The sequence below is a fragment of the Artibeus jamaicensis genome, unplaced genomic scaffold, assembly GCF_021234435.1.
Source record: "Artibeus jamaicensis isolate MK-2021 breed Jamaican fruit bat unplaced genomic scaffold, CSHL_Jam_final scaffold_847, whole genome shotgun sequence".
Classification (NCBI taxonomy): Eukaryota; Metazoa; Chordata; class Mammalia; order Chiroptera; family Phyllostomidae; genus Artibeus; species Artibeus jamaicensis.
In genome coordinates, this window is record NW_026522057.1 from 20,116,918 (window position 1) to 20,140,808 (window position 23,891).

Consider the following 23,891-nt stretch of genomic DNA (forward strand, 5'->3'; position numbering starts at 1 on the left):
GACAGAGACTGAACCTCACAGCCTCCAGCCCTCTGAGCCTTTGGTCCTTGTTTGTTGGACATGCTCTGCCACCCTGAGCTTTCACCCCATTCCCCAGGGATTGGGGGGGGGGGGCTGCTAGGTGGATAGGGATTGGTCCAGAGGAAGTTCTAAACTAACCTCAGAGCCTGGAAACCAGCCACTGCCACTTCTTAGCTGTGTGATCTCATCACCATCACTGCACCTCTCTGGGCCTGTTTTCTTATACAATGGGGGTCATGATACTTCACAGAGTTGGTGAAAATGCTCCACAAATGATAAAGCACAATCCCAAGTGCCGTCGTTGTCAGAAGCCTTGTAAAAGCAGGTGTGAGCTCAGGTGGGTTGCTTCGGAGCCACTAGGAACCGAGTTGATAACCTGTTACTGCTCTTGGTAAAGAAAGGAAAGAGGCGGTGGTGGAGGAGCTGAGCTCCAGGCACCCAGACGGAGGCCCCCTGCCGGCTCCACAAACGGATGCTCCTGTCGCCGTCAGCATTTTAGCCTTTCCAGCCTGGGCAGCACACGTGCAGCCCCAGACAGGTGTGGGCTCAGGTCCTGAGTTTGCAGCCTCCTCAAATGTCCTCAGCTGTGAACTACCTGTGCCCGAGGTTGTCATGAGGATAGAAGGAGCTGAAACCACAAAGAGCCCTGTGTGGCGCCTGCCACTTCGGGAGCCCTTTTGCTTTTTTGGCCTAAGGCCCAGGAGCGGTTGGAGGGGCAGAGCCGACTGACTCGGTGCTGTAGCTCAGCCTGGGAGCTTATCAAGGTCAGAGCCCATAGAATTTCTCATTGGCCTGAAACCCTCTCTCCCTGCCCTGGGAGCACCAAGCTGCAGTGGCCGCATCAGCCACCCAGGCCTGAACACGTGGTACCTGAGGAGACTGCTATGTGTTTTAAACTGGGGCTGCCGATGAGGTGGGGGTCCCACTACCTTGGATGTACACAGCAGGCAGAACGGGGCCGGAAGGGGGGATCCATCCCACGTTCCACTTAGCTACCCTCCGATCTGATCATAGCCTTTCTGTATAAACCCTGCTGTGGCTTTTCATTTTCTTGGGATAAAGAACAAAAACCTTAACGTGGACCACAAGGCCGCACAGTCTGGGCCCCACCCCTGCCCGGCCCACCCCTTCAGCCTTCCTCAAACCACTCTGCCCACAGCCCTCTGTGCCCGAGGCACTCGGCCCCTCCCACCCCAGGGCCTTTGCGCCTGCTCTTCCAGTCCATTCCTCCTCCCTCCTCTCACTTTTCCTAGGTTACCACCTCCTCATCCTTCAGATCCGAGCTCAAACTAGACTAGTACCCCAGGCAAAAAGGCACCCCGGGTACGTGGGAAGTTTAGCTCAGGTGGAATTAGACACTCACCGCTGGGAAGTTTCTGCCTGTGCCCTGTACACCACCTGGACCGTAAGACCCAGGCCCTCAGGGACTGACTGGTCCAAGGTCGCTTGGACAGGTGCTCATTCATGAAATCTACTTGTAGGGGTAGCTTTTCTGCAAATATGGGGACCCCGCTTGATATAAAATCGTATGGTCCTTCATCAAAAAAATAATGCTGAAGTCATTTTTAGCTGTGGGGGACTGTTCTTTCATTCATTCTTTCACCTGCTCTGCCAGGCCCTGTTCCAGGATACGTCCAGGAACACAATACAAAAGCCAAAGCCCTCTCGGAGCTTTCTCTAGTGGGGGAGGCAGACCACCAACAAGCCTGTAACCCATCATCTGGCGGGGGCAAATTCCGGAGAGTGGTCCCCAGTCTCTGGTGGGGGGGAGTGGTGGTGCCTGCTGTTTCAGAGCCAAAGGGGTCCCGAGGGAGCTCTGCTGGGGAGTCGGGGGGTGGGGGCACGGACGTCCCAGCATCATCCCCTCCCACCCTGACCCACCGGGTCAAGGGCACAGGCACGGGAATACCGAGCTGTAAAACCCTAGAGGAGTGGCAGGCCCCACGTTAGCCGGACGAATCCAGGAAGGCTCAGGGCCATCCCTGAGCCTCTGTAGTGAAGTGGGAAAGAGCCTGGGCCTGAAGTCACGTGGTCTTGTCAACAACATGGACAAGGGCTGGCGAGACAGACAGGAGTCTTCAGCTGTCCCTGATGGTGGGACAGAGGTGCCCATGGTTCCAACTCTGTGCATGGTCCCGTCACATGGGCTGGGCCCCAAACTGTTCCAGCTGCAGGGGGTGGTGGCAGCTGTGCACAAAGGGCATGTGCCACCTGAACTGTGTATGTCAGGTGCCTCCACCCCTCGGTCTGACCAGGGATCAGGACCCAGTTCAAAGCTGAACTGGGTTCTTGGGTGCGTCTGAGGAGCCAGGCTGATGCCAGGAGAGGGTGCTGGGTTACCATGGAGAGAAGACCCTGCTGGTCCCAGCCACTGGGGCTCTGCCCTCGGGGCCCCTCCTGTGCACAGAGCTCGTCCAGCAGCACCCGGGCCTCAGGAGGTCACTGAGGGAGGGGGCAGCCCCTAGCTCCCAGGGGTCTCCTGGGGGTCTTGTTCCTGCCCAGGCACTATAAGGACCCCAAAGCCTGCACCTGACCCAGAAGGGCCCCGACTCTCAGGGACACAACATGGACACAGTGAGGAGAGTGGGGCGAGCACTGACCCGTGGGTGGCAAGACTGCAAAGACCAGCCATGGGCTGGACAGGGACTCTTCTCTGGTAGGACCTCGGTTGCATGCTCTGTGATGACGACTCTTGTCCAGCTGGTCACATAACCCGTCACCAGAGAAAACACTGGCTGGGTTATTTTTGTCAGGGGCGGGGGGCAGACAGTCATTCTGCACACATCTGTCCTCAGCCTGCAAGCGCCCACAGTAGGGGCTCAGCCAGGATTTGCCGACTCACAGCATAGACAGCATGTGGGCGTTCTTCTCGGGGACATGAGAGGGTCCAACAGCAGCGCCGAGGAGAAAACCGAGTATGGTCACCGTGGTCCTTGAAAATCCTTGAACTTATCCTCAGAACTCCACACCTGGGCCCTTAGTCCATCACACGCAAGAACACATTTCTTTTGTTTTTCTTACATGCTGGCCAGTGGTGGCCTTTGCAAAACAAAACAAAAACAAACAAACAAAAACTTGGAGCAGCCAGTGAAGGCCAAGGTCAAATCCGATGTGTGTGTGTGTGCATGTGTGTATGTGTGTGCCTGTGTGTGTGTGTGTGTGCGCGCACGTGGCATTCTCTTTCTCTCTTCCTCTTTTCTGGTTAACTAGTCACTGAGGCACTCAGTCAAAATCACAGGAACAGGAAGCGGAGTGGCGGCACCAGGGCTGAGGGAGGGGCATGGGGAGTTGCACTTTGGGTATGGAGTTTCCGATTGCAAGTTGGAAAGATCTGAAGATGGGTGGCACAACAGCGTGAATGCGCCTTACACTCCTGAACTGCACACTTAAAAACAGTTGAGACAGTGAACTGTATGTATGCTCTGTGTATTGTCAATTAAAAATTTTAAATTGAATGTCCTATCGGCAGACGCTTGGGAAATGGTAGTCATGTGCCGCTATTTGCATCATCATCACCTCATTTTCTCCCAGCAGTCCAGAGACATAGGCACTATTATCTCCACTATGCAGATGGAGACACAGAGGCCCTGAGAAAGGAAGGGCAAGGTCCTGGGACAAGTGCTGTGCCATTCAAACCTGTGCCTGGGTGTTGGCCTGGACCAGTGAATCTCACTAGCTCTCACCTGTCCGCAGACTAACATCTCATTTTTCCGCCAGCCCCAAGCATGTGTGGAATGGACCCAACCTGCCTTTTCACCGAGATGTGAGACAGGAGCGCAGACCCTAAGAGGTAAGGGAGGTGCCATGTGGTTACCCGGGTGGGGAGGACTCCCAGCAGAGGGAAGAGGCAGAGGCCTTGGGGTGCAAGCATGCCTGGAGGGACCCCAGGGTGCTGGGGCTGGAAAGAATGGGTGAAGGGGACAAGAGGAGGAGGGCAGGTGGCACCTGGCTGCACTGCCATTGTAAGGACTGTGACTGGTGAGGAGAGAGCCCTTGGGGGTTTGGAGCAGAGGAGGGACATGATCTGACTTCAGTTTAGAATGGAGCCGTCTGGGGCTGCGGGGTGACTAGGGAGGGGCGAGGGCGGAACAGAAGTCAGAGGCCCATGATAAGGCCCCCGCCAGAGCGGTGATGGCAGCTGGAACTAGGGTGTGAGTTGGGGAGGCAGGCACAACGGTAAATGCAGTAAATTCGGACAAAATGTTACAGAGCCTGTGTGTTCGCCCTGACGGTGCCCCGTCGCCCGCGCCCACCTCGCTCTGCCTCCAAGCTGCTGAGGTAGGGTTGGGGTGGGAACTTCCTGTGCCAACATTCCTGATTCCTTCCAGTCTATAGTGGCAGTGTCCCAAACTCCCCGGGTCCTTCTCTGTTGGATCTGTTGCCATGGAGACCTACTGAGATGCTGCATTTACCACGGGCTTCCAACTTAACTTCCAGATAGAGATAGGGAATGAAGAGTTGCTCTCCCAAATCGCTGAAGAGGGGAAGGAGGCAATAAATTGGGCAGAATCCTCCTAGAATCCTCCCTTCCAGGACCTTCTCGAGACTCTGTGTGTGTGTGTGTGTGTGTGTGTGTGTGTGTGTGTGTACTTTGATCTACAGTCTTCAGAGTTTCTGGCCTGAGAACAGTGCTGAGCTCTATTATTGTAAAGGATTCCTTCAGCCAGATGCTTTTCATTCTTGGCGCAAGAACAGTTAGACGGTTCTTAGGCTTCCTTGCAACACTATAGCCATCTGTGTAGTGGTAACTCTCATTTTACTAGACTTCGGGCTTATTTAAACGTGCACCTGTGACTAGTTAACCAGAAAAGAGGAAAAGCGAGAAAAAGAGAACAAACACCACACTTGTACACACACGCACATCTGATTTGACCTTGGCCTTCACTGGCTGCTCCAAGTTTTTGTTTGTTTGTTTTTTGTTTTGTTTTGTTTTTATTTGTAAAGGCCACCACTGGCCGGCATGTAAGAAAAACAAAAGAAATGTATTCTTGTGTGTGATGGACTAAGGGCCCAGGTCTGGAGTTCTAAGGGTGATTTAAAGAATTTTCCAGGACCACGGTGACCATACTCAGTTTTCTCCTCGGCGCTGCTGTTGGACCCTCTCATGTCCCCGAGAAGAACCCCCACATGCTGTCTATGCTGTGAGTCGGCAAATCCTGGCTGAGCCCCTACTGTGGGTGCTTGCAGGCTGAGGACAGATGTGTGCAGAATGACTGTCTGCCCCCTGCCCCTGACAAAAATAACCCAGCCAGCGTTTTCTCTGGTGACGGGTTATGTGACCAGCTGGACAAGAGTAGTCATCACAGAGCATGCAACCAAGGTCCTACCAGAGAACAGTCCCTGTCCAGCCCATGGCTGGTCTTTGCAGTCTTGCCACCCACGGGTCAGTGCTCGCCCCACTCTCCTCACTGTGTCCATGTTGTGTCCCTGAGAGTCGGGCCCTTCTGGGTCAGGTGCAGGCTTGGGGTCCTTATAGTGCCTGGGCAGGAACAAGACCCCCAGGAGACCCCTGGGAGCTAGGGGCTGCCTCCTCCTCAGTGACCGCCTGAGGCCCGGGCACTGCTGCACGAACTCTGTGCACAGGAGGGGCCCCGAGGGCAGAGCCCCAGTGGCCAGGACCAGCAGGGTCTTCTCTCCATGGTAACCCAGCACCCTCTCCTGGCATCAGCCTGGCTCCTCAGATGCACCCGAGAACCCAGTTCAGCTTTGAACTGGGTCCTGATCCCTGGTCAGACCGAGGGGTGGAGGCACCTGACATACACAGTTCAGGTGGCACAAGCCCTTTGTGTACCGCTGCCACCACCCCCTGCAGCTGGAACAGTTTGGGGCCCAGCCCATGTGATGGGACCATGTACAGAGTTGGAACCATGGGCACCTCTGTCCCACCATCAGGGACAGCTGAAGACTCCTGTCTGTCACGCCAGCCCTTGCCCATGTTGTTGACAGCAAGGCCTGTTGGTCACAGAAGTGGGACTGAACAGTGACCTCCGCCCTGTGAGGCTTGGCTGGTCTGCACAGAGCCAGAACTTTCTGAGATAAAACACTCCCCCGATAGGCTTCTAAAACAGAATTGATGTTTTTAATTAAAATTATTTTTGTACTATAAAAGCACCAAAAATCTCATGACAGAAAATGTTTAAAAACATAGAAAATTAGAAAAAACAAAACCAATTACACTTCCTGGCTGGTGTGGCTCAGTGGACTGAGCCCCGGCCTGTGAACCAAAGGGTCACCGATTCAATTCCCAGGCAGGGCACATGCCTGGGTTGCAGGCCAGGTCCCCAGTAGGAGGCACATGAGGGGCAACCACACATTGATGTTTCTCTCCCTCCCTCTGTCTAAACATAAAGAAAATCTTTTTAAAAAATGAAAAAAAAAAAAGCTGACCTGTTACTTCTAGTCCTGCAGCCCCACGACTGAGAGACATCGATCGTTAACGTTTTAATGTGCTTCCTTGTGATCACGTGAAACATTTTTCAAAAACATAACTGTAATCATATTGTATATCCAATGGCATGTTATGAACCATGTCTCTGGAAAATAAAACCCCTCACTTGTAGCACTTGCCCATGTCCGTGGTGTAAATACTCCACTCTGGCCCATGTCAGGCCAGCAGCATCCCTGGAATACGGACTTGGAAAGAAATGCCTAGAGCTGCTTCTCACCAGCCAGCACGAGCCCGGGGCAGCACATTTTATGATCATTTAAAATCGCGTCTATTTTTTCGAATCTTAAAATCAAGACACACTCATCATTAAAAATTCATAAAACAGAAATGTGAAAGAGAAAAATGAAAATCACCTATCATCAACCCTTCCCCCTGCCTTTAAAGACAGCCACTGCCACCAGCCTAAGGCAAGTCCCAACAGTCCCCTCTCTATGGACAGGGACATGAACAAAATAACTTGCTCCCAAGTTCAAAAGCAGTACACAGTGATAGCAGAACACTTGGGGAATGCAGAAAAGTTTCTGGCCTCTCATCTTTCAGAAGTAATTGTGGAGGCTATTCTTCGGCCATTTTTCTAATGTGCAGCTTTTTAATGTGGTTTGACTTGTAGCAGGACTCTGTCAGGTTGGAGGCGTGGTACGAGCACATTCTCATACCCTGTGGAAGGCAGACAGCCAGGGGAAGGGTGTAAATTATCAGTAATAATTAAAAACCCTACAGAGGCTTGAAGAGGCAGAAAATAATATTCTAGCTCCTTGGCATGGAAAAAGGCCATGAGGATGAAGTTCAGGTTACTTGAAGCTTTGGGGATCCTGGGGTTGGGGCTCTGGGACACCCTGGGTAATTCCAGACACTTGGCCCTTGTTCTATCTCTGTTCTTCATTCACTGCCCAAATGGGAGGGTAAGAACAGGAGCCAAATAACCAGGAGAGTCTAGCTCTTGCTTAAGCCTCCACACTAGTTCATTCATTCATTCGAGGAACACTTCTGAGCACTCAGTCTGGCAGGCAAGGGGTGCGCACCGGGATGGAGGAGATCAGGTTCCTGCCCTCCACAGCCAGGCTGCCCAAGGAGCAGGCCCACAACCACAGCTCAGGGTTCGAGGACTTACAACAGACGGTTCAAGCAGAGTCCAGGTTATGTGCTCAGTGACCGGTAGCTGCCTGCCACCCGACTGAGAAAGGATCCCAGGTTCAGGGACCTGCGGGGCGAGGCTTCCTGAGCCTGGGCATCTGGATCCCTGCCTCCCACTGGCTTCCTCCCACACCCTGTGGACCCACGAGCTGGTTTTTCTGGTTTGCTCCTGCAGGGCAATTTGCATATTTCCCCAGGAAGCATCCGATGCTGGCAGCCTGTTTTCAGACCCAGACGGGAGGCCCGTGGTTGTTTCCGGAAATCTGGGTAAGTATTATTTAAGGTTTCTTTTCCTTCAGAAGCCTCGCCATTATCTAAGATAGTATCATTTTAGATATTAGGAGTTTACATATTGTCTGTCTGTCCTGCTAGAACTGAGCTCCGGGATGGAGGGTTGTTGTCTGTCTTAGTCACCGTGTGTCCCCAGCATGTCGGATGGTGCCTGGCACATAGTAGGTGTCAATACGGGTTTATTAAGTTAACTAACTGCTTAGTCTGGGGAGGAGGTGAACTTGTGTTTTTAGGTTACTCAGACCTTGAGGAAAGGTCCTTCAAATCCCATAGAGACATCACAGTGTTTTTCTTTTTTGTTATTGTTGTTTTTTAGTTTTTAGTTTTAAATAATTATAGACTACAGGCAGTTGTAAAGATAATAGTACAGAGAGCTTCCACATGACCTCATAGCTCCTCGCACGGCTGTGGCCTTGCAGCTAAGTCTCAGTCCTTAGCTGGGAGAACGAGGTCTGCGGCGCGTGGCCCCGGCGGCGGCATCCCCTGCCACCTCGTCTCTTCCCTCTCACCATCCAAATCCTCGCTGCACTGGGCATCTTTCTGGTTCTTAAAAAGCATCTTCTCTTACCCTGGTTGGTGTGACTGGGTTGGTTGGAGCATCACCCCATAGACCAAGAGTCGCAGGTTCAATCTCTGGTCAGGGCACGTGCCCAGGTTGCAGGTTCGATCCCTTGTCAGGGTGTGTAGGAGAAGGCAGCAGTGGATGTTCTGTCTCACATAGATGTCTCACGTGTTCTAACAGGAATGAAAAAATGCCCTTGGTGAGGATGAAAAAGAATTGGAAAGCATTCTCTCTCTGTTGCACCTCTGAGTCTTGACATGTGCCGTCCCCTTTGCCCAGAGCGTGTTCTTCCTCCCACCCCACCCCTGTCTGACGTCATCTTCTCCAGGAAGCCAGGCCCCGTCTTGCTGTCCCTCTGTCTGTGTCTCCTCCATCACAGCGTTTATCCTACTGCTTTGTCATCGTCTGTTTACTTGTCCACCTCCTCCACCACAGTCCTGCTTCTTCTACCGGAATGCTCTGCCATCCACCCCAGGGCTGTGCCCTTTATTTCCTGCGGGCCTCTGCTGGGATGGCACCTGTACCTTTCACCTGCATGCCACGGTCGCTTCCCACCTGCCCATCACTGCATACCCCCTCACCCTGCCTAACTGTTCTTCCCCGGTGATCGCCTCCTGACCATATGTTTACTGTGTATTGAGCGGACTGGGCATAGACCCGACAACCAGACCACCCAAGTGCAAATCTTGGTTTCACCACTTACCAGCTCTGCGATCTTGGGCAAGTTACTTAAGTCATTGTCATTCCATGTTGGTGTCTTATTGCCTGTGTCCCACCAGAACATCAGCCCCTTGAGAGCAGGGAGTTTGTCAGTATTGTCCCGTGATCTGCCCCAAGGCCTGGAACAGGACATCACACATCGAATGCCCTTCCTCATTCATTCAGCAGGTGGTTATGGAATGCCCGTAATACCCAGGGCCACCTCAGAGAGCTCGGGGCGCGGCAGGGAAGAAGCAGCCAGGGGCCTGCCTTGAAAAGCTTATGTTGTATGGGTATCCATAGGTAAGTGAATAATTTAAATATATATTATTGAAGATAGGACTCAGTATCGTAAACCAGACAGGATGCTGGGGTAGAGGGGCAGAAGTACTTCAGCCTGGTGACCTTCGGGCTGAGGCCAGACTAATGTCAAGGTCAGGGGACGGGTGTCCTAAGCAGGGGGGATGACAAGTGCAAAGGCCCAGAGGGGAGAGCAGCTCAGGTGTTTGAAAAGCAGGAAGATGGCCAGTGTGGCTACAGTGCAGTGAACAAGTCGGGTGTGGGGGCGTGAGAAGCTTAGGGGCAGGCGGACCGATCACGCAGGATGTTGTAGCCCATCCTCAGGGGACTGGGATTCACCCTGGGACAGTAGGAAGCCTTCCGAGGCTTTTAAACAGGCAGGTGAGAGGACTGGTGTATGAAACAAAGGCCACTAGGGTGACTGTGGAAAGAACAGATTATAGGGCATCAAGAATATATTTATCGCCCTGGCTGGTATAGCTCAGTGGATTGAGCAGGAGCCTGTGAAGCAAAGGGTCACCGGTTCGATTCCCAGTCAGGACACATGCCCGGGTTGCAGGCCAGGTTCCCAATAGGGGACATAAGAGAGGCAATCACACATTGATGTTTCTCTCCCACTCTTTCTCCTTCCTATCCCCTCTCTCTAAAAATAAATAAATTATATATATATATATATTTGTCTAATGAATGAGTGAATTTGGCTCAAGCTGAGCTTTTTGTGCACTAGCTACCAGGTGGGGCAAAAGGAGGTTTACTGTTGTCTGTATGGAAAATAATAATAATAATTAAGAAAAAACAACACAAGAATAAACTGCATAGCGCATATTCAAACTGTACACCTCCTTTTGCCCCACCCGGTACGTCCCCCTCTCCCCTGTGGTTGGAGGCAGACTAGCTTATGCTTCTCTGATGAGAGGGTTGTTTATTCTTTAACTAAAAACCACGGTGGGTCTCCCTAGAGACCAACCCAATAAAATACCATCCTGGGCCCCTCCAGGCAGTGGCACAATTACCGTAGCCTCCAAAGGGCACATGGAGTTGATTACATGCAGTGGAAATTGCTAAGCCAGCTGGCATGGCTGGCTGCTTCCCCCAGCGCTGTCCTCAGTTCCTGGCTTGCGACTGTCCCCGTGGCCCACCACAGGGGATTGTGTGGGACAATCCTCCAAGCCAGGGAAATCAGTGAATCTCAAACTTTGGTTCCTGGAGCAATCACTGGAGGCCAGTCTTGCTGGGCGACTTTGGGCAAAGTCTTCCCCTCTCTGTGCCTCAGTTTCTCCATCCAAAACAAGGGAAGAAGGATCCCTGTGCTGATGTAGAGGAGAGAGCACAGGGTTTAGAGCCAACAGTCGGGTTTGACTTTCATCACATACTTACTGCATAACTTGGGGGAGGTTATTTGGCCTCTCTGAGCCTGAAAATCTTAATGGCTCGTGTCCCATTTAACCTTACAACCTAAATAGATTGGAAAGTGCTTTGTGAACCGGAGGTGCCAGCACAGATGTTGATTTGTTGCTTCTAATGAAACTCAGGGCTCTTTTGAAAAGCTAATGAAGTACTAGTTGTGGGCAGACTTTTAAATAACTCCTTCATGGACGTTATCTTTTGAGAACAAAAATATTATAGCTGGATGGGAATGGATTTCTGTCCCCTTCTCCCTCTGGAAAGGAAGGAAAGAATAAAGACCTCTCTTCCTCCTGTGCTTCTTCTTTCCTTTTCCTTTCTTCTTTCTTCCTTTCATTGAAACAGAACATACCTAGAGTGCGCAAATATTAGGTGTACAGCTGAATGGCTTTTTAATACACTTGCACCCATGTAATTACCACTCGGGTCAAGATATAGGGCATCGCCATCACCGGAAGCTTTCCTGTGCCCCTTCTGAGCTGGTGTTCCCTCCCACGGTAACCTCTCCTCTGACCGCGATCACCTCAGATCGGTTTGATCTGTTCTTCACGTTCATATAAACATAACCCTACAGAATGTACCCTCGTGAGTGGCTGTCAGCTTACCATTGTGTCTATGAGATTCACTTTTGTTGCTGTTATTAGCCAGACTTCATTCTGTTTCATCATTGTGTAATAGTCCACTGTTTGAATATGGCACAGTCCATCCATTCTGCCACGAGCATGTGGGTTGTTTGCAGTTTGGGACTGTTATGAATGAAGCTTCAGTGAGCATTTGTGTACATGTCTCTTGATGGACAGAGCCCTCGTTTATCAGGAGTGAAAAGAGGAGAACATATGTTTAGCTCTCATGGAAAATGTCAAACCCTTTTCCAAATGGTGGTTAACACTTTCATGAACCATGTATGATAGTTTCATTTGCTCCGTATTCTCACCAGCACTTGGTATTGTCAGTCTTTTTAGTTTTAACAATTCAGACAGTGAGTGGTAGTATCCCACTGAGTTATTTTATTCTTACCCAAGGACATGCTTATTGATTTTAGAGAGAGGGGAAGGGAAGGAGAAAGAGGGGGAAATATCAGTGCAATATTCTATTTGCCTCTTACCCTCAGCAACACTTGTTATTGTCAGTCTTTTATTTTAGCCATTCTGATGGATGAGTAGCAATGTCTCACTGGGTTGGAATTTCTATTTCTACAATGACTAATGATGTCGAACAACTTTGCAACATGCTTATTGGCCATTGGTTATCTTTTATGAAGTACTTATTTGGCCTATTCTTTTTAGGATTTTTTTTTAAAGAGGGAGAGAGAAAAACATCTATGTGAAAGAGAAACATCAATCAGTTTCCTCCTATTCACACCCCAATGGGGAATTGATCTCACAACATAGGTATGTGCCTTGATCAGGAATCAAACCAGTGACCTTTCAATGTATGGGACAATGCTCCAGCCAACTGAGCTACACCAGTCTATTTTAAAAGTTGCCTCCTTTCTTCTTTATAAGTTAAAGGGGTTGCTTATATACTCTGGATACAAATCCTTTCTTGAAATACATATTGAAAATATCTCCTACTAGTGTTTGGTATGTGTTTTCACTCTCTTAAAGGTGATGAATAGAAGTTCTTAATTTTAATGAAAGCTAGTTTATCAATCTTTTCTTTTATGCTCAAATTTTTGTGTCCCATTTAAGTGACCTCTGCCTACCCCCTGGACACGTTTCTCATTCATTGGGCTTTTTTTCCTGCAGGACTGGCAATGGCCACACGGGACAGGTCAAGCCTCAGGCCGCATCCGGTGGCCGAGCCAGCCTTGGAGGGGGAGCCACGCCCGCCCGTGGGCCGGGAGTTGTCCGAGGCCAACCGCTTTGCCTATGCCGCCCTCTGTGGCATATCCCTGTCCCAGCTGTTTCCAGAACCTGAGCAGAGGTGAGTGCTTTTGTCTCACAGAGGGAAGGTCATACTTTTTCAGGGAGACCATTAGGGACACCCCAAGCGGCCTGCCAGGTGTTTGGGGCACTACAAAAAGGGAAGTCACTGTGCTTGTCTTTAAGGAGCTCACAGCCTGCCAGGGGCATAGGACATCTCATTCAGTACTCACCAGCATTTTCTGAGCACCTACTGTGTGCCAGGCACCATTAAAGTACATGGAAGATATCCAGGAATAAGGTTGAACAAGGCAGACTGTATCCCTGCCCTCAGGCAGGACACAGTCTAATATGGAGATATTTATTCATTCATGTGACATGCATTTGTTGAACTACTGCTGTGTGCTGGGAGTACTACAAGACCCTGTAGGTAAAACAAAGAAGAGCAAGGTCTGGGGGGGGGGGGGGCGATACCTAAATGACTGCATATAATAGCAACAGATGGGGTATCACAGGAGCAAAAGAATGACAAGTCTAATGAACATGTTTATATCTGCCATTGTCACTATCAAACAGGTGCATTTAAATGCATATTTAAAGTTCTAATAGAGAGTTGTTCAGAGCTAAGGCTTGGCCTTTAAGGGCTTCAAGGATTCTATGGGGAAAGAGTTTAGAGGCAGGAGGAGGCCAGGAAGGAGGCTGATGGAGTCACGGGGGAGACCAGGACAGTGACCAAGCGGTGGAGAGAGGGCACAGGTGAGACAGAGCTTTCTCGGGGAGAATGGGGTTGACTTGGGAACGGGCTGGATGTTGTACGGGCAGAGGGAGGAGCTAACTATTCCTAAAGGTCCAGGCAGGGAGGGCGCCTAGGAGGGGAGAGATATCATTACTGAGATGGGGAGCAGCAGGTTGGGGACAGGAGATGACAAGAAGTTTTTATTTTACATCAGCAGGGTTTTCAAGATCCCACCCCCCCCTCAAACCTCCTCCGTGAGTAAATTTTCCCATGCCTTGGGTCTCCGCTGGATGTTTTTGTTTGATTGTATTGTTTTTGTCTTTTATTTCTGTCTCTGTCACTGGACCCAACACTTGAGCATATTCGTCTCCTTGGGGGCCACCTCCGGGAAGCCTTCCCTGACCTTCCCCACTGTCAGACCAGGTGTTTCTCTACCTGCATGCCCAGTGACCCATCACCGTGACCCCAGGCTGCACTGTACCTCTTCCCACACCTGCCACCCTGGCAGTTTGAGCTCCTGGGGAGCAGGAGCTGCCTCATTCGCCTCTGAGTCCCAGTGCCTTACACCCAGCTTAGCGCAGCAGAGACACGGGGCGAGGTTCACAGCAAGAGGGGGTAGATCCCCGCTGGTTTTATTAGCACAGGAGACATTCCCTGGGCTTTGGACTCAGATCCGGGTTCAAGTTCCCTGCCCCTTTCCGGGTACATGTGACCATGTGCGGGGTACTTAATTTCCCTACACATCAGTCTCTTCATCTGAGGGTGGGCTGACAAGACCCACCCTTGCAGGGGGATGACAAGAATTAAATGATTGGAGAAAGGCGGTCAAAAGGTACCAGCTTCTGTACAAGATAAGTAAGTGTGGGGATGCAAGGTGCAGCGAGAGTGTAGTTAACGCTGCTGTGTGATAGACACGAGAGTGGTGGACGGAGTCGGTCCTATGCCTTCTCATCCCAAGGAAGACAATTTTTTGCTTTCTCCTTTTATTGTATTTATATGGGATGCTGGATGCTAACTAAGCTTACTGTGGTAATCAGTTCACAATATATGTAAATTAAACCATTATGCTGGTTGGTGTATATTAATATATGTAAGTTAAAATTACACAGTGACATATATATATGTATATATGAATTATATCTCAATAAAATGGGGGAAGAAGTAAATGAGATCACGTAGGTAAAGCCCACAGCACAGTGCCTGGCACATAGTAGGTGCTCAGTAAATGGCACCGGTTACTTGCTAGCTCTGTGACTCATTTTATTTGCTCCGGTTTCCTCATCTGTAAAATGGAGACAATACTGAGCTTGCTCCTGCCAGTCAGGGCATTTGGAGCCGCACGTCACAATAGCTTCCTTTTCTTCTCACGTAACAGGAAATCAAAAGGCAGGGAGTTCCAGGCCTGATTCCGTGCCTCGAAAAGCCTTTGGGTTGGCTTCTCTCCAGTTCCCTTGGCCTTTGCCTCCTAATCACATTATGGCTGCTGCAGTGCCACAAATCACATCCTCATAGGAAAAGGCCCAAGGCACACGAGGAGAACAGGAACTCCCCTCAAGTCTCTCTCATCAGGGAGGAAGGCTTTCCCAGACTAGGCCGAGAAGGCTTCCCCTTTTGGCTAGAGCCAGTCACTTGCCCAAGCCTCGTCTTCAAGGGGACTGGGAAAAAAAATGACTTTCCATTGTTAACCTCTATCATGAGAGGTGGGTTCTGCTGGCCGGGGAGAAGGGGCTGGGGAATTACTGTTGCAGAGGAACAGCATCCACCAGAGAGGGTGCTCATGAGGAGGGAGTGTGCTGACGCCTTGCAGAGCCTGGCGTAGAGCTGCTGCCAAACAAATACTGGATATTCTCATTATTAATAATGAAGTCACATACTCTACACAGAGTTGGAAAATATCTCATTGATATTCTGTTCCTGAGCAAGCCAGAGTCCTGTCTCCCACAAGGGTTCGACTCTCTCCCTGTTGTGGCCAATCCCAGTGCCCTGTCTAGGAAGACTCCATCTTTCTGGAAGCTTCCCCTGACCTGGTAAACCCCTACCTGATAAGCTGATACATAGGTGGGGAAGAGCTTTGTGAGCCTGGGCACTGTGCCGGGCCTGTGCGGGGCACCACGTGTGCGGGGCACAGAGGGAAGTGAGTTACCGTCCTCTGTGCCCCTCGCAGGCACACATCCAAGTATTGTCCTAAGCACGTGGACCGGAAGCCTTTGCCCTGAGGCATCCCTTCTGGGAAGTTTCTGGTTTGGTGTGCCAACTCTTTCCATGTGGTTGGTCTTGGTTTCCCTTGGCCCCAAACACGTTACACACAGCCTCCATTTTTTTTACAGCCCAGATCTGCTCTTGGTTTCAGTTACCATACGAAAACACTCTGTGGCTCTGGCCAGTGTGGCTCAGTCGGTTGGAGCATCATCCTGTGTACCCAAAGGTTCTGGGTTCGATTCCCGATCAGGGCATGCACCTAGGTTGCAGGTTCAGTCCCACTTTGGGGTGTGGACAAGAGGCAACTGATTGATGTTTCTCTCTCTCCCCTACTCTCTCTCTAGAATCAATAAACGTATCCTCAGGCAAGGATTAAAAAAAAAGCAAAGCAAACACTCTGTCACCACTTTTGTCCACATGGAACACAAAAGCAAGCCTTTAAGATACAGTCATACCTCAGTACTCGTCAGCTTCAGAACTTGTCAGATCCTGCACTCGTCACGTTTTGACGAGAAAAAAAAAATGTTTCTGCACTTGACGCTTGCTCAGGACTCCTCCCACTAGCTAGAACTTGAGTGAATCAAGACACCGCCCCGCAATAGGACATGTTTCCTCACTCGGTACTCTGAGGTTCTGGCCCTGGTCACGAGTTCCAGAATGAAAGAAGGATGAGTACTGAGGTACCACTGGACTTTTTTTTTTTTTAAGAGTATTTTTTTCATTGGTTTTTTTAAAAGATTTTATTTATTTATCTTTAGAGGGGAAGGGAAGGAGAGAGGGAGAGGAATATCAATGTGTGGTTGCCTCTCGTGCGTCCCCTGCTGGGAACTGGCCTGCAGGCATGTGCCCTGACTGGGAATCAAACTGCGATCCTCTGGTTCCACTGTACTTATTTCTTACCCATGCTGTTTCCTATGATTAATTCTATTCATAAACATGGAGATATGCGTGAGTAGGGCAGGGCCCTATGTTTTCCATAGAGGACGGGGTATTTTAGCTTGCAGGCCATGTGGTCTCTGTCCTGGCCCCTCAGCTTTGCTCTTACAGCCTGAAGCAGCCTGAGAGCACAGGTGAAGGGCCGGGAGTGACCGTGCCTGTGAAACTTGGTCTACGAGAGCAGGTGGCAGGCCAGGTGCAGGTGCCTTCGGTCAAAGGTTCTCTGGGGGAAGGAGCTAAAATCCCCACCACCTGAAATTGGATTTGGGCTCCTCTAAATTCTACACGCTGTGGTCACCATAGTTTTTGATGTGTTGGCTGTTCACATGTATGAACACGTCCACGCTAAACTTCCTGATGGCCTTGCGAGGTGCAGTCTGGAAGCTTCGGGGTCTCAGCTGTGTCTGCCTTTCAGCTCCTTCTGCACGGAGTTCGTGGCAGGCCTGGTGAAGTGGCTGGAGCTGTCCGAAGCTGTCTTGCCAACCATGAATGCCTTTGCCAGCGGCCTGGGAGGCGAAGGAGCTGACATGTTTGCTCAGATTTTAATGAAGGATCCCATCGTGAAGGAGGACCCGTTGGTAATCACTCAGGTACACCCGCCGCCCCCCCCTGCCCCGGGCAGTGGGTGCTGGGGAAGCCAGAACAAATCATTTCCCTAGTCGGTCTGGACATTGCTTCTGGGTGGGGTGGTGGAAAGATAAAATATTTCATCCGAATATTATCTAGTGATGATGATCAAAGCTAGTGTTACATCATCATTATTGAATATTTACTATTGATTTAATACTTAAGCAGTGCTTAGTACATGGGAACACCTTTGCAAATATTAACTCATTTAATTCTCAAAGCAGCTTTATGAGGTTGGTAGTAAGAGCATTCCATTTCGTTCAGGAGAAAACCCAGGCGCAGCGAGGTTAGGTAACTTGTTCAAGGTCCTGCAGCTGACAAGGGGCTGAGCCCGGATTCAAACCTCGGCAGTCTGACTCCAGAGCCCCTGCTCCTGAGTGCCGTGCCATGGTGCCTTTTCTCAGAAGCAGCAGTTTTGCTGTGTGCCCTCAGGCTTGTCACACACCTGCTCTGTTCGCAGTGCAATAGGCAGCTGTGACTCGGTCGTGGTGGGTCAAGTGAACAGATTTAAAACGGCCCTTCCCCTCCTCCATTTCACTCCCGGAAACCCTCACACGTTCATTCATTTGCTTGTTTATTTGTCTGACTCACCAGCAGAGTATAAGGCAGAGATGTTTTCTGTCTGGCTCTCCTACTTAGTAAGCGTCAATAAATGTTTGTCAAATGAGCCGGCTGCTTACATATCAACTTATTGCCAATTCCTGTTACTTTTTCCAGGACCTGCTGAGCTTCTCACTCAAGGATGGTGAGTTGATTTCTAAGTTCTGTGAACTGTGGGCGCTCATCTTCACCTGGAACCTGGTTGCCCCTGGTCTTTTTGGTGCAAGGAAGGAAAGGGAGCCCCACATTGTCGGGAGGCGGTGTGCACTTCCTCCATGCCAAGCGCTGTGTGGTGCTTCTCAGTGATTACCTCATTTTGTTCCTCGTAATGCCCTGAGGTTTTGACCTTCTAAGTAGCTCTTTATCTGGCTCTTCCCCGTCTCCACCCACCACCCTGGTCTGAGTCACCCCTACCCCCCTCCTGGATGACAGCAGAGGTCTCCTCTGAGGTCTTCCTGCCACCACTCTGACCAGCAGTTTGTCCTCCACCCTGCAGCTCGAACGACCCTTCCCAGACACACATGTGACAATGCTGCCTCTTGACCCGGTACCCGCGACCACTCCCGCCGCACTCGGGAGAAAGATGGCCCTTCCTGGTGGGCTGGCCCCTTCTCGTCCTCACCTCTCCCCACGCACCCCTCCCCTCTCCCCATGTGGAGTGCATCCTGCTCCTGGCACCAGCCTCTCTGCACGGGGCCCCTCCCCTGGCAGGAGTCCCGCCCCACGTCGCGCAGCTCCTCTCCAAGTCTCCCTCAACCCTCTGCTCAGTCATCACTCCCCGGGGGCAGCCGTCCTGGCCTCCTGTCTGTTGCAGTGTAGCATCTAGCCACGCGCTTCTTTGTGTGGTAACTGGCTTCCCCTCCAGACTGTGAGCTCCACGGGGGCAGAACTGTGCCGGGTTCCTTCACCACGTACATCCAGCACCTGCACATGGTAAACACTCAGTAAACATCCATTGGCTGGGTTAATGAGACGGATCCTAGTGGCACGTTTTGTGGACAAGGAGGTCCGCTCTGAGAGGTTAAGCAATTTGCCCACTGATTGCTCAGGAAGTGGCAGTACAGGATTTCACTACATTCGTTTCCCAGGGCTGTCGAAACAAGTTACCGTAGACGGGTGACTTAAAGCAGCAAAAACTTCTCCTCTCACACGGTTCTGGAGGCCAAAAGCCGGAAGCACGGTGTCAGCAGGTCTCACTCCCTCTGCGGGCTGCGGGCCAGAGTCCTCCATGCCTCTTTTAGCAGCCGATGGCTCCAAGTGTCCTCGGCCTGTGGCTGCACCGCTCCACGCCCCACCCTTTGTCTTCCCTGCTTTCTCCTCCTCCTCCCTTCCCTCTCCTCTGCACGGTTCTTATGAGAACCTCGTACAGGCTGACCTCACCTTGGGATCTTTAACTTAGCTATGGTAGCTCCCCCGCTTCTCTGCAGTTTAGCTTTCCGTGGTTTGAGTTACCCATGGCCCAGCACAGTTTGAGAATATTAAATGGAAAATTCCAGAAGAAAACAACTCATAAGTTTTAAATTGCAGGCAGTTCTAAGTAGCGTCATGAAATCTTGAAGTCCTGCTCTGTCTGGCCTGAGATGTGAATCATCTTTTTGTCCAGCGTATCCCTGCCCCGTCCCATTAGTCACATAATAGTCGTCTCAGTTGTCGGGTCATTGGTCAGAGAGACCACACGCACCTAACTGTTATTACAGTATGTTGTTGTAGTTGTCTATTTTATTATTAGCTATTGGTAATCTCTGACTCTGCTTAATTTATGCATTAGCCCTTATCACAGGTATATGCGTAAAGGAAAGAGCATAGCATTTATAGGGTGCGGTACAATGCACAATTTGAGGCATCCACTTGGAATGGTGCAGAGAAGGTCAGGGTCAGAATGGGGCTATTTGTTCCGTCTCTTCCCCACAAGCTCCATGAGGGCGGGGCCCTTGTCTGGATTGTTTGCCATTGTCTCTCAGTGTCTGTAGCAGTGATGGGCGCATGGTGGGCACTTAGTGTTGGGTGGGTGGATGGAAGGAAGAATGGATGGACAGAAGGACGGATGGGTGGCCTTCCTTCAGAGAACAAGTTTAGATACTAACAGGGTGGCAATTAGTCAGCCCAGGAAATCAGCACGAAAAGCTGCATTTCTCAGAACTTCCTGGAAGGCCGACCTTTACCAACAGTACTAGGATCTTGATCCCAAAACAATGCCCTTTGGGCAGCTGGGTGGAATTTTTTGTATGTGTGTGTTAATCATTTTCTTCTCCTCATCCTGTGACAACCCACGAAGCTCTGCCCACACAACTGGAAAAATACATCTCTGTGTGTTGAGGGTTAACCTGGACCTGAGCTAACCCTGCACCGGGTTTTGCCACCTTGGCATGACTGACATTTGGGACTGGATCATTCTGTGTCATGGGGCCGCCTGCGCATTGCTGGGTGTCTGGCAGCATCCCTGACCTCTATTCACTAGATACCAGAAGCACTTCCTGAGTCGTGACGACCAAAAATGTCTCCACACGTTTTCAGATGTCCTCTGGACAGTGGAGGGCTGGGGTGGGGGAGGATGAGAGTGTAACTGTTGTGAAAACAACCCTAGTTTGAGAACCAGTGCTCCGGGACCCAAAACATGGCCATCTCAGGTGGGGCTGGTTTATTTGTACTTGGTAATCTTTACAGTTATTCTAGTTGCTCTCCTAGGTCCTGCACAAAGCTTGTGAATCATTGCAGAGTGTACAATCCTCAGACCAACTGCTAAGTAGGTCCTGTTGTTCCCCACCTACAGGAGAAGGAAATTGGGCTCAGCAGGCTAAGTAGCCCAGGACTGCATTTCAAAGTTTAAGACTTCCATTCGAGACGAAGCGCGTCTCACTGGGAACTCTGCGCTGGTGCCCAGGAAACTTAAACGGGATCATGGATTTTGCCCCCTGTCCTCCGAAGCCAAAGACGGCCTCAGTCCAGGCCGTGGGACCCGAGGAGGGGCGAGCCGCACGGGCCCAGCAAGCCCTGCCGCAAACTCGGCTCTACTTCCCAACCTGGCCTTTGTTACTGAATTGCAAGCCCTGCCTCCCCAATGAAGCAGAAGGGTTTGAGATATTAGTCTTTGGTCGTGGTGAAGTGCCAGCTTTGTCACTGGTTGCTGGGGTCTCCACCAGCACCCTAGAGAACCACGCAGCTTGGAATCAGCATTTAAAACGGCTGCTTCGTTCATTCAGCAGAGAACTGAGCACCCACTGTGTGTGCCAGGCCCTGTGCTGGGCTCCAGGCATAATTTTCACCATAGCTGATATTCATTGTTTGCCTACTATGTGCGGGCGCTGAGCTCAGTACTTTATTCTAATTCTTGCAAACCCCTCGGCAACCCTGGGAGGTGGATACTGTTACTGTCCCCATTTTACGAAACAGGAAAATACAGCACAGGAAGTAACCTGCCCCAGGTCACAAAGCCAGAACATAAGGGGGTCAAGATTCAAACCCAGGCCGTGTGATTCCAGAGTCCACTCTCAGCTGCTGTTGTGACTCCCACGTGGGGGGAAAGGGATGGATAAAGCCCTTGTCCTCACAGCTGCCTTAGAGAGGGGGTGGGGAGGCCGAAAACAGAGTGGGTGCCCCATGTGGCAGGGGCCAGAGGCGCAGCCGATTTGCCGGCATCCTAAAGGGTGGAGCTGGAGGGGGGCCTCAGAAGTGGTCCCTCTGCTCCCATGACACTGGTCATGAAATTGTCCCCTCAGAATAAGCTGTGAAGAGAAAAGGCAGGACCAGACCGGAAATTATCTGAGTTCGACTCCTGGCCTGTAAGGGGGCCATCCTAAAGTTCCCGGCCCTCCAGCCACACTGTCCCTCACAAGTAAAGACCCTGAACATCCACAGAGAAGCTAAAACCCATTGCCCAGCAGCAGCCAGGGTGATGGGAGTGAGGTGTGGTTTCTTTATATGAAAAAAGAATGTAACCTCGGGTGAAAATTGGGATAAATATTCTAAATATCACACATAAAAATATGTAATTGGAGAAGTCGGTGAACCATGGATGGTAGTAGATTGGGCCAGGTAAGCAGCTGTGTGACTGTGGCCTGACAGGTGTGTCCTCGGACCCTGGGGAGCGGAGAGGCACAGGGTCCCCGACCTGTCCCAGCAGCGCACGGCTCCAAGTCTCTCGGCGGTGCGACTTAGAAAGTCCCTTAGCCTGTCTGCACTCTTCTTCCCTGTCTGCAACACGGGGCATCGCACGACCAGCTTCCTAGGACCGTTGGGAGGACTAGCAACCCCAGATGCAGGCTCCTCCAGTGATTCCCGGCATCAGTAGGAGCACCAAGGATGCCGTTTTCCTTCCCAGTGGAGGGGGCACAGGGGTCGTCTTGATCACGCCCTGCCCCCTAGGCACAAGTGCCCACAGCTCAGACCGGCAGGCGCTCACCTGTTGGGCTTCTGAGAGCTGGACCCCTTGCTGCAGAATCAGCTGGGGAGTTGCTACAAGTGCAGATTCCTGAGCCCCATGCCAGATCGTCTGCACGTGGGCCGAGGAATCTGCACTTTCACCCGCTCCCCTGTGACCTCCCATTGGGTCCCTGTTGCAGAGGTCACCTTCCTCTCAAGATGCCACATCTGGGTTCAAGCTCACAGTGACTCACAGACTCCTGCCTCCCAGGGTGGTCTGAAGGTGGTGTAGAGGCTGCTGTTGGGATGTTTCCACTCCATTTGACCTTAAACTTTTGAAAATTCCTCCCTGTGACAGGGAATAGGCACTCTGACCCTTAGCTCTCTGTGCTGGAAGGGACCTCAGGAGACCAGCTCCTTGCTCCTTCAGGTGGGTTTCCAAAAGTACTGGCCCAGGCACTAGACTGGGCGGGGCTTGAGCAGCCCTTAGGATCAGGAGGGCAGGGGTGTCAAACTCATCTTCACCGGGGGCCACATCAACCTCGAGATTGCCTTCAAAGGGCCGAATGTAATTTCAACTTCTTTACAGTTAAGGAGTAGTTACATTTATACAGTCCTAAAGTTGTTTTGGCCCTTCGGAGGCAACTGCTTCAGTCAGTTAATAATCTGACAGATCTTAATGGGGGAACCTACTAATCACTGGCCATTTTCCTGGGCACTGGGGAACAACAAGCAACAAAGCAAAGCTTTCTGCCCTGTGGGACTTATGTTCTGGTGGGGAGATCCAGACAATAGCCCTATTCACAGATATAACAGGAGTAGGAAACAGGGCAAGGAGGACTGGGAAACTGGGGTACAGGTTGTCCCACCTCAGAGGCTGATGGCCCCTCTAAGGAGGTGATATTTGAGTAGAGACCTGATGGGTGAGAAGGGACCAGCCAGGTGGAGCTCTGGAGGGGAGATTTTCTTATTAAAGTAGTAAGTGCAAAGGCCCTGGGGCAGGACTATGCTGGGCTTGCTGGTGGAACATATACTGGTGCATGAAACAAGGACTGACACAGAAAACAAGGTGGGAGGGGTCGTCCACCTTACAGACCATGGGAAGAACTATGGACTTGATTCCAGGTGCATTGGGGAACTGCTGGGGAGTCTCCAGCTGGGGTCGGGAATGTGGTCAGATTTCTGACTAAAGAACCCCTCTGGCTGCTGCGTGACGCACAGGGTGCAGACACAGGACTGAAAGACGGGAAACCAGTGACACAGCTGGCAGTTGAAGAGGGATGGTGGTCATGGTGGCAGTCACAGGCAATGGCCTAGCAGGTAGAGCGCAGCAGTCAGACTCAGGATGTGTTTGGAGATGCTGCTGTCCACATTAGCTGGTGGTTTGTGGTGTCAGGGGTGGAGAAATGAAAAGGATGAAGAACAATGCCCAGGCTTTTGGCCTGGACCCCAAGGCAGAGCAGACAGGCCTTTGAGGGATGAGTTGGCCACCTAACAGGTTGGCCAGGACGGGAGCCAAGACCAGAGAACCCCGGTGTCCTGGGATTTGTGCCCCTCCCCCACCCCAGCACCTGCCTCTAATAGAATGTCAGCTCCCAGGCCTGCAGCCTGGCCACCAATATCCTTGAAATGACCCTCACATGAGGCTGACCCTGAACCTGAGAACACCTTGCGAGGCTATCTGTGTGCCTGGCAGCCCGTACCACTGTA

General features: G+C 51.2%; 1 protein-coding gene across 11 annotated transcripts in view; it reads left to right on the forward strand.

Annotated features, from left to right (window-relative positions):
- TMCO4 (transmembrane and coiled-coil domains 4) overlaps nucleotides 1–23,891 on the forward strand; it is a 73,443-nt gene that overhangs the window by 1,702 nt on the left and 47,850 nt on the right. For 2 of the 11 annotated variants that reach the window (XM_053660192.1, XM_053660184.1), the window contains exons 2-7: nucleotides 3,739–3,811; nucleotides 7,779–7,870; nucleotides 9,342–9,458; nucleotides 12,608–12,785; nucleotides 17,011–17,185; nucleotides 17,940–17,967. In XM_053660192.1, coding sequence (XP_053516167.1) covers nucleotides 12,616–12,785; nucleotides 17,011–17,185; nucleotides 17,940–17,967 — 373 coding nt within the window. In that variant the 5' untranslated portion in view covers nucleotides 3,739–3,811; nucleotides 7,779–7,870; nucleotides 9,342–9,458; nucleotides 12,608–12,615. Of the gene's footprint in view, nucleotides 1–3,317; nucleotides 3,433–3,738; nucleotides 3,812–7,778; nucleotides 7,871–9,341; nucleotides 9,459–12,152; nucleotides 12,251–12,607; nucleotides 12,786–17,010; nucleotides 17,186–17,939; nucleotides 17,968–23,891 lie in introns of those variants that run through there. The other 9 variants (XM_053660185.1, XM_053660189.1, XM_053660187.1 and 6 more) reach the window with 9 other exon arrangements.